This window comes from Lithobates pipiens, unplaced genomic scaffold (assembly GCF_037356315.1).
Source record: "Lithobates pipiens isolate NorthernLeopardFrog02 unplaced genomic scaffold, aLitPip1_a1.2 Scaffold_27, whole genome shotgun sequence".
NCBI classification, from domain to species: Eukaryota; Metazoa; Chordata; class Amphibia; order Anura; family Ranidae; genus Lithobates; species Lithobates pipiens.
Window position 1 is genome coordinate 22874606 of NW_027507788.1, and position 10715 is coordinate 22885320.

General features: G+C 45.2%; 1 protein-coding gene across 1 annotated transcript in view; it reads left to right on the plus strand.

Moving 5' to 3' along the window:
• Nucleotides 1-9415, plus strand: part of LOC143933657 (cornifelin homolog B-like) — a 49034-nt gene extending 39619 nt beyond the window's left edge. Inside the window, exon 4 of the mRNA XM_077456613.1 lies at nucleotides 4544-9415. Coding sequence (XP_077312739.1) covers nucleotides 4544-4633 — 90 coding nt within the window. The 3' untranslated portion in view covers nucleotides 4634-9415. The remainder of the gene's footprint in view (nucleotides 1-4543) is intronic.
• Nucleotides 9416-10715: the final 1300 nt, after the last annotated feature.

The window sequence follows — 10715 nt, forward strand, 5'->3', positions numbered from 1 at the left end:
AGGTCCAAGAAATATCTCCTAAACCTATACGGTTTAGGAGATATTTACCTGAAGACAGCCACCGCTGTCTATGGCGCATGCGCTGTAGACAGTGGCGTGCAGGCGCACTGGGTAAGCCGCAGATCGCGTCGACATGCCGCGAGTGTCGGCTCCCGTGCACATGCGCGGGAGTGACGTCATCGATGCTCCAGCAAATCACAGCGCCGGAGCAGCGAGATCCACCAAGAAGATGGACGCTCGGAACTACAGGGGACAGCGGTGACTTCGCTGGCTCCTGTGTCAGGTAAGTGACACATAATGGACTACTATGCGATGCATAGTAGTCCATTATGCTTTACCTTTGCAGGGAATGAAAGAGGCAGTAAACCCATCAGGGTTTACTTCCTCTTTAATTCCTAATGACATAGGCATGCCCCAGAACTACATCTCTCAAGAGCCCCTTACCTAAACCAAGAGGGGTTATTTACTAAAGACAAATTAAGCTGTTCACTTTAACAAGGGAATGTTCCCTTAGCTTAGCCTTGGTGAATGAGGTGAAGCTCTGCTGATTTTTTACAATCATGTGCAAGAGAAAAACAGTCTTTTTCTAAGTTTTCCTTGCACAAATCTTGTGCAAAATGAATTTTCAACACATTCACTTAGCTAAGAGAAAATTCCCTTGCAATGTAGGTAGCCCATTTGAACTCCAGTGCATGATCAGGCTCATGGAAGTCAAGGCAGCAACATTGTTTGGCTGGGAAAGGAATCTATGTATGTACAGAGGGGCAGTGAGTGGTGGGAAAGGATGGCATACTAATTAAAAAATACACAAAAAAAAAAAAATAGTTAAAATGTTACAACAATCAATGCCTAAAGGTAAGTTCAAATGTTGACATTCTTTTTAAATGCTGCATTTGGCCCCAGCCCTCCTATTGGTCAATTACACTGCGTTTTAATTTAAATGAAAGGATCAACTGCTTAAGATTCAGAATGGGTGGGCCCAAACTCATCTTTTACCGTGAAGGTGAGATTTGTGATTTCTGCTGCAAGGCCTAAATGTTTACAACTTAAGCCATTGTGCTGCTTATAATGACCCAATATCTGGAATGCAAAGACAAGACAAAGGGTTTCTGCACAGTCAGTAGCCATCGTAACTGCATGAACAGCCATTTGTCTTTATAACTAGGGTTGCATATGCTATGGAGAAGCATTTGAGAAGTTGACCCTTTGCTCTCTCCAGTCCTGTTTTTAATTAGTCCTCTGTCGTCAGAGCCTTGTTTTTCTTCTTGTTATTGCATTCTCCCTTTGAAGCTGCCATAGGAGGGACCTGGAAAAACGTTGCCCTAGGGCCTCAAATTCTTGATTTCCGCAATATGAATTCCAGGCCACTCTCACTTTACTTCCCCTCATAGAGAAGTAGGATCAAGTGTCAACCAAGCTATGTGCAGCAGGCTTTTACTTTGCTGTTCATACCCCTAATTGGTGTGTTGGTGTTCTTTCTAATGTAAACTGTAGAAAATGGGGTTAGGTCTGTTAATGAATGTTAATACACGTATGGAACCTTTCCAAAGCGTTGCTCCATCAACCCTTGGAGAACACTTGATACCACAGATTTAGCTTAATTTGTTTAAACAGGAGCTCCAGGCGATCAGCTTGCAGCACTAGGGACCCCAGTTTGAATCCCATTCAGAACATCTGCATGGAGTTTGCATGTTCTTTCTATGCTTGTGTGGATTTTTTTCTGGATACTCTGGTTTCCCCCCACACTCCAAAAGGTCTGCTGAAAAGTTAATTGGCTCCTATCTAAGTTGGACCTAGTATATTTGAGATAGGAACCTTAAGCCACCTGTAGATGGAACAACTACAAAAATTGCTTGATTCCCCCATCAACACATTCAGTTTTGATGGGGAAATCCCTCCCACACTCCAAAAGATATGCTGGAAGATTAATTGACTCCTATCTAAATTGGCCCTGGTATAGGAATGCATGCGAGATAGGAACCTTAAAGTGGTTGTAAACCCTTACAGACCACTTTTACCTAAGGTAAGCCTAGATTAAGGCTTATCTGTAGGTACAAGAAATATCTCCTAAACTTACATGGTTTAGGAGATATTTGCATACTAGCTCATTATGCCTTTGCTTTGCAGGGCCTATTTTTTTATTTTATTTTTTTATTAGTTTGGCTTTACTTCCTCTTTAAGTCGGGTATAAAGGGAGCTACTTTCTTTCCTGAAACCACGGGTTGCAGGAAACAATTTAAAACGCTCACTTCCCCCATCAACACAGTCTGTTTTGATGGGGAAATCCCTCTCACGCTCCAAAAGATCTACTGGAAGGTTAATTGGCTCCTATCTAAATTGGCCCTAGTGTATGAATGCATGTGAGATAGGAACCTTAACCACTTCAGATCCGCGCTATTGCCAAATGACGGCATTAGCGCGGACCTACATTACCAGGACTACGTCTATTGACGTCGTCCTGGTTACGAGCGGCCTGCGCGCCCCCTGAGGGGCGCGCGCGGCGCGCTCTGTGATCGGCGAGTCCGTGAGACTCGCCTGATCACCGATCCGTGTAAGGGGTCGATCCCGACCCCTTATCACGTGATCAGCTGTCAGCCAATGACAGCTGATCATGTGATAGAACGGAGCCGGTAATCGGCTATTATTCCTCCTCGCGCTGACAGCGCGAGGAGAGAAAAAAAAAGCCGATCACCGGCGGCCGTGATCGGGACATCAGTCCCGATCACGGCCATCAATACAAGGGACCACCTGCCACCTGCCTGTGCCCACCTGCCTCCCGCAGTGCCATCCTGAAGTAAAATAAAAGAAAAAGTAAGTGCCCCCCGTCAGTGCCCCCTGTCAGTGCCCATAGTGCCCACAGTGCCACCCACAGTGCCACCCACAGTGCCACCCACAGTGCCACCCCACAGTGCCACCCACAGTGCCACCCAATCTGCCTCAAAGGTGCTGCACCCCAGTGCCGCCCATCAGTGCCCAGCAGTGCCGCCCATCAGTGCCCAGCAGTGCCACCTATCAGAGCCACCTATCAGTGCCACCTATCAGTGCCCATCAGTCCCATCTATCTGTGGTACCTATCAGTGCCCATCCGTGCCACCCATCCGTGCCACTTATCCGTGCCACCCATCCGTGCCATCTTATCTGTGCCCATCTTTGCCCATCAGTGCCGCCTTATCTGTGCCCATCGGTGCCGCCTTATCTGTGCCTATTAGTGCCGCCTTAACTATGCCTATCAGTGCCCACCAGTGCAGCCCATCAGTGCCCACCAATGCAGCCCATCAGTGCCCACCAATGCAGCCCATCAGTGCCCACCAATGCAGCCTATCAGTGCCGCCTAATCAGCGCACTTCAATGAAGGAGAAAAATGACCCGTTTGCAAAATTTTATAACAAACTATTAAAACATGATTTTTTTTTTTTTTTTTTTTGCATCTTTTTTTGTTTGTTTAGCAAAAAATAAAACTCCGAGCTGTAACTAAATACCACCAAAAGAAAGCTCTATTTGTGGGAAAAAAATGATAAAAATTTCATTTGGGTACAGTGTTGTATGCCCGCGCAATTGTCACTCAAAGTGCATCAGCGCTGAAAGCTGAAAATTGGTCTGGGACTGAGGGGGGTTTAAGTGCCCAGTAAGCAAGTGGTTAAAGAGGAAGTAAACCCTGATGGGTTTACTTACTCTTTGATTCCCTGCAAAGGTAAAGCATAATGGACTACTATGCATCGCATAGTAGTCCATTATGTGTCACTTACCTGACACAGGAGCCAGCGAAGTCACCGCTGTCCCCTGTAGTTCCAAGCGTCCATCTTCTTGTTGGGTCTCCGTGGGTCTCGCTGCTCCGGTGCTGTGATTCGCCGGAGCAGCGATGACGTCACTACCGCGCATGTGCATGGGAGCCGACACTCGCGGCGTATCGCTGCGATCAGCAGCTTACCCAGTGCGCCTGCGCGCCGCTGTCTACGGCGCATGCGCCATAGACAGAGTTGGCTGTCTTCAGGTAAATATCTCCTAAACCGTTTAAGAGATATTTCTTGGACCTACAGGTAAGCCTGAATCTAGGCTTACCTGTAGGTCAAAGTGGTTAGTAAGGGTTTACAGCCACTTTAAGCTGGCCATACACCACGTGTTGCAGGAAAGAAAATTGATTGATTCTATTGATTGATTCCTTTGGGGGAATCTGTCCCACGGAGTCATTGTGTGCTCCCGGCAGGGGACTTTGGAACTTACTGTGCAACCCTCGGTTCCCAGCAGCCAGTAATAGGAACACTAATTTGTAAGGGGATTGTAATGGGTTTGGTCTCTAGCAATCTCATGTAACATGTTCCCAGTCTCTAACAATGTCCTACAACATGTCTGTAGCCACACAAGCCTTCTCCAATCTCTGAGCCTTCACCAATCTCTGATCATCTCCATCAGTATCTCAACATTCCATCGCAATCTTCAATAGAAATGCATATAAAGTACGGCTTGAGGCACCCTATATCTAGTAAATTGACCATCACTGTTTTGGATATTCTTTCTAATTTCTCTTTTTTTTTTTGCATTCCAGGGCACCATCTGTAATGACTGTGTGTGCCTCACCTTCTGTGGACCTTGTACGCTGTGTCAGATGGCACGTGAGCTGAAGGCCAGGAAATGAGAGGCCCTGCAAGACAAGTTGGAGACAGGATGAATGTATATACATAGCTCAGCTTTGCTTTTTTTTATGTGATGTAGTGCATGAGGTTATGAAGCAAATTAGTGCTCCCCCCCCCCTCCCCCCCAACTACATAGTATTTGTTTCCTTTCCGGCAGCCCCTCTGTTTTAACTGTATGGCCCCTGGTGTTTTTCTGTCTGATCCAACTTCTGCAATTTTTTTAGCAAAAAATGAATTGCCATGATATACAGAACTGAAAAAAACAACAAATGGTCCATCAAGTCTTCGCCTTTTTTTAATTTGTTGTTTTTTTTTTACTTTTTTTATAATTTTTGTATCTGGGTATAGATCTGTTTGTCTCAAGCATGTTTACATTTACTGTTGACTGACTGACTACCTCTGCCGGAATACCGTTCCAAGCATCTACTGTTCTTTTGATAAAAATGACAGTACTTTCTAAGGTAAAAGTTATATACTGTATGTTCTGCTTATTGAGGGGCCACAGGAAGAAAGAGAGGCCCCAAGGCTCAGCAGGATTCTTATCCCTAAACTATACCATATGTATGCTGTCATATCCAGCATTTAAAGACAGGAAAAAAACTGCACTGGAAACCAATCCTTGTGTTTTGAAGTAAGTCCGGCCATAGATGGTTCAAACCTTGGCCGCTTCAGCAGGAAGCAGCAAATGCCCCATACACACGGTCGGACTTTCCGATGGAAAATGTGCGATCAGATCTTGTTGTCGGAAAATCCGATCGTGTGTGTGGGCTCCATCTGACTTTTTCCCCTCGGAATTTCCGACACACAAAGCTTGAGAGCTGGATCTAAAATTTTCCAACAACAAAATCCGATCATTTAAATTCTGATGACGTGTAGACAATTCCGACAGACAAAGTGCCACGCATGCTCAGAATAAATTACGAGATGAAAGCTATTGGCTACTGCCCTCTTTATAGTCCCGTTGTACGTGTTGCACGTCACCTCGTTCTGAACAATCAAATTTTCCGACAACTTTGTGCGACTGTGTGTATGCAAGACAAGTTTGGGCCAAAATCCAAGGGATTTTGTCGTCGGAATGTCCGACCATGTGTGCAGGGCATTCGATTCAAACTATGTATGGGCAGGCTGAATGCACCCAAGTTGATTGATCAATGTTGGGTACAACCAGCCTGCTGAATTTTACATGCGATTATCGCTAGTGGTTGCTATAGCCGCTAGCAGTAATCACTGTCAATGACTGGGTGTGAGGGATTCCCCTGTCAACCTGTGGTTGCAGGAATGGAATTTACTCTTTCTATGGCTTGCTTAAGCCGTTAAAGAGGAGCTACAGTCCCTTATCCAAAATTGTTTAAAAATCATCCTTGTGACTTGCAGCATCTAATCTTGATATTCCTACACCCATCCACATAGAATGTACCTGTAAAATCTTTCATTAAATATCACCTCTGGGTATTCTGTCAGCAGCTATTGCAGATATGGGCATCTGAAGACTGCTCCTCTGCAATTTTGGAGCAGCTGGCTACCCAGCATGCACCTCCCAGTCTCGCGTATACAAAGTAATGACACTGCGTGGTGCCCATTGTTGGTAGCAGGGTGCCTGAAGACTTCTGGAATCGATGATGCCAGTTTTCCAGGAGTCCACAGGATAGTGCCCAGGGCAAAGATGCCAAACTGCCCCCCCACCCACTTCCCTTAGGGTTGGGGTTAGCAGTAATATTGCTGTCACTACTCCTCTAAGCCTTGTGACAGAAGCAACTGGCACAGGGCTCCCCCATCCCTGCAATAAACCATTGCGCCCAAGGCAGCCAGCCCTCCTGCCCACCCCTCGTCTTGGCCCTGATGGTAAGACACAGGCTGACGATATTCTTTATGACATGCCACCCTCACCAGCTTGGTGCAGGAGCCAGGATGTACGCCTAAAATTTGAACCAAATAGAGAGCATGCTTAGGCAGCTTAAAACAGGCCATGCAGCACATGGGTAGGGAAAATGGGGTGTTATAAGGGTTATTATCCCTGAATCCTGACACTGAGGCAAGGGTATTTAGGGAGTTCTTAATAAAAGTCCACTTTTCCATTAAAGAAGCATTGTAGCTGTGGATATTTTTTCATAGATCCAGCTTGCACCAATGTAAGTATGCATGTACCATACCTGTGGCATCCCTCTAGAACAGCCTTTTTAAACCAGGATTCCTCCGGAGATTGCTCAGAGTTTCTTGAGCAATTTCTGCATCTCATAAGTTCCCACTGACACCAATGATCTTTTTACCTATCTGTAGGGGAGACTTCTTTGCAATGACCACCAATGTTAGAATCATTCTTCCCAGTGACCACAAATACTAAGGCGCAGTGAGCTGTAGCTATAGTAACTATCAGCAGGGGTCCCCGGAGCCTGAAAAGTTATTTGAAGGGTTCCTCCATGTTAAAAAGGTCGAGGAAAGGCTGCTCTAGAAGCTGGAAATAACTGTGGTAGGCACAGCTACACACCGCTACTACAGTAGTCTCCACTTGCTTCTTGGTCCCAAGCCAAGCGGCTGTCCTGCTGCATTGTGAACACAGGAGGCTGTCCACCTAGTGCCATTCGGAGAATGCTTTGCGCTCTCTCAATAAATGCAAACTGTTTTCTGATTGGAAGAGGCAGAGAGGCATGGAGGTTACATCGTTGAGAGAACACAAAGCTGTCTCTGAATGGCACCCAGGCTGATCGGACCTATGTAACTATGTCCAAGCTGATCCAATGTAAAATTATTTTGCAACTGCCTCTGGAATTTTTCTTAAAGCGGAGGTCCACCCTAAAGTGGAGCTTCCGCTCATTGGAACCCTCCCCCCCTCCGGCGCCACAATTGGCACCTTTCAGGGGGGAGGGGGTGCAGGTACCTGTATAGTACAGGTATCTGCACCCACTTCCAGCGTAGATTCTGCAGAAGCTACGCCCCTTTTTCCGCAGAATCTACAGCCCTTTCCGAAGGTCCCCCGCTGCCTGCTGGGAAACACACGGATCCCAGAGACAGCGGAGACCATCCTAATTGCGCAGCGCGACTCGCGCATGCGCAGTAGGGAACTGGGAAATGAAGCCGCAAGGCTCCACTTCCTGATTCCCATACCCAAGATGGCGGCGGCAGCACCCGAGAGACGATCGAGAGATCGGCTTCGGGTGCCGACATCACGGGCGCGCTGGGCGGGTAAGTGTCATTATTTTAAAAGTTAGCAGCTGCAGTATTTGTAGCTGCTGGCTTTTAAAAAAAAAAAAAACGCCGGACTCCCGCTTTAAGGTTGTAAATACCATAACGTATTTCAAATAAAACTAAAGTTCTTACGTTCTTCGTTTACAATAAAGAGCAACTGCATGTTAACCTTCCCAGTGGGACCAGTGGATGGGGAAGAAAAGCAGGGTTTCTCAAGTAGGGTTCCATGGAACCCTTGGGGTCCTTCAGAGGTTGCTAGGGGTTCCTTGAGAAATGAGCAAATTCTACCTCTTAAGCCGCGTACACACGGGCGGACTGTCTGGCCAACTTAGTCCGTCGAAACACATTTCAGCGGACAGTCCGCTCGTGTGTGGGCTTCAGCAGACTTTTTCAGCGTGCAGTCTGGCGGACTAAGTATTTCGGAATTTCCGTAATATTGTCCGTCGTACTTTGGTTTCAGCGGACAATCCACTCGTCAGTATGCTAGTTCGACGGACTAAGTATGGCGCATGCTCAGAAAGGATTTACACGGCGAAAGGTTGCATTGCTGTGTATTGGACTTCCTATTTCTAGTCCCGTCGTACGTGCTGTACACGTCATCGCGCAAGCTTTCGATGGACTGTTTGTGCATCCGTGTGTGGTCAAGTCCGTTCATTCGAAAGTATGACGGACTGTCCGTCGGATTGTCTGACGGACTAAGTTGGCCATACAGTCCGCCCGTGTGTACGCGGCTTTAGATAGTTTCCCAGACACCATTGATCTGTTTAGCTATCTGTACAGGGGAGAATTGTTCCCAATGACCACAAGTGTAGGGAGCATTCTTTCCACTTACCATCACACTAATGTATCATGAGTTAGGTACGGGTACTCTGATACCGGAAATTTATTTCAAGGGTTCCTCTGCGTTGAAGAAGTTCAGAAAGGCTGGAATAGAGTGACAACTCGTAAGTCTTTGACCCTTTGATCTGACACAGTCCCATTCTGGAAAAGTTGTTGAGCTGCAACTTTCATCTTGATCCTTTTGTCCTTGTAGGTTCTCTGTCACGGTAATCTGTAGGTCAAAACCCACGGAGGAAGGATTCAGCCGGAGATCCCAGATGTTTCTCACATCAAGTAGATTGGTGGTCTGGGGGCATATAGATAATTCGGTTGTACAATGCACTCTCCTTCTTCTGTGTAGTCAAACCAATTTTGGTCATTTAACGTGGAATTGCCCTTAAAATATATATATATATATATATATATATATATATATATATATATATATATATATATATATATATATATATATATATATATATATATATTGTACTTGGGAATAGCACAGTTCTTTTTTTTTATTAAAGCCTTCTTAGATATTGAGATTGATGTTGGTGGACTGACAGAAGTAAGTCTTTAGATCACCTACAATGCTCAGACCAAAGAGTAAAAAACATACTATGCAGAGGAATATGGTTATAACATAATGTATCTCCCTAACTCTTTGACTATTTCACTTTTTAAAGAAGCTGATATTTTTGTATTATTCTCTGAAAATTGCATGTTTTTTAATTTTATATTTTATGATAAAGCATAAGAATAAACAAGCCATTTGTACTCAGTGTGGTCTGTGACGATTCATTTGTGGCTATATATTATATGTCTTTTTTTTCTGGTTTAGCATAAAAGCTTACATTCCAAACAGTGTTGCGGCCATTCAGGTGCTTATCTAATCGTTTTTTGAAACTATTGATGCCCCCCTCCCCGCTGAGACCACTGCCTGTGGAAGGGAATTCCACATCCTTGCCGCTCTTACAGTAAAGAACCCTCTACACAGTTTAAGGTTAAACCTCTTTTCTTCTAATTTTAATGAGTGGCCACATGTCTTGTTAAACTCCCTTCCACTAAAAAGTTTTATTCCTTTTGTGGGGTCACCAGTACGGTATTTATGCATTGAAATCATATCCCCTCTCAAGCGTCTCTTCTCCAGAGAGAATAAGCTCAGTGCTCGCAATCTTTCCTCGTAACTAATATCCTCCAGACCCTTTATTAGCTTTGTTACCCTTTTTGGTATCCGCTCCATTTCCAGTACATCCTTCCTGAGGACTGGTGCCCAGAACTGGATGGCATACTCCAGGTGCGGCCGGACCAGAGTCTTGTAGAGCGGGAGAATTATCGTTTTATCTCTGGAGTTGATCCCCTTTTTAATGCCAATATTCTGTTTGCTTTGTTATAAGCAGCTTGGCATTGCATGCCATTGCTGAGCCCATCATCTACTAGGACCCCCAGGTCCTTTTCCATCCTAGATTCCCCCAGAGGTTTTTCCCCCAGTGTATAGATTGCATTCATATTTTTGCCACCCAAATACATTATTTTACATTTTTCTACATTAAACCTCATTTGCCATGTAGTTGCCCACCCCATTAATTTGTTTGTTAACCCTTTAAAGTCCAAATTTTTCAACGAGTTAGCGTGACTCAAAATGTGCTCTACAAAACGGTGGAGCAGAACATTAAAGGGTTAATGTAATAATGTCATGGCAAGATATAGCAAGTTCAGTTGTAAGAAGTGTTCCTGTCCATTCTAGAAAATCTAGGAAAGTGTTTTTCAATAGTAATCTGCGCTGACGCCCTTTAGGCTCGGTTCACACTGCCGCGACTTGGGATCCGACTTGTGCGACCCCAATTTGCATGCCATGTGAAATCCCATGTTAGTCAATGAGAGCTGTCTTAATTAGCTTGTGTCCATAGACGTTAATGGAAGTCGCATCCAAGTCGGATCCTCATCTACAGTATACTGATGTGATTTGCATCCGACATTACAGGAAGATTGCACAGGCATTTCCCTGTGGTGTAACCCCTCCCTCGCTTCAAAGTTGCATCAAAGTAGCACTCAAGTCACCAGCAAATTGCCAGAAAGCCA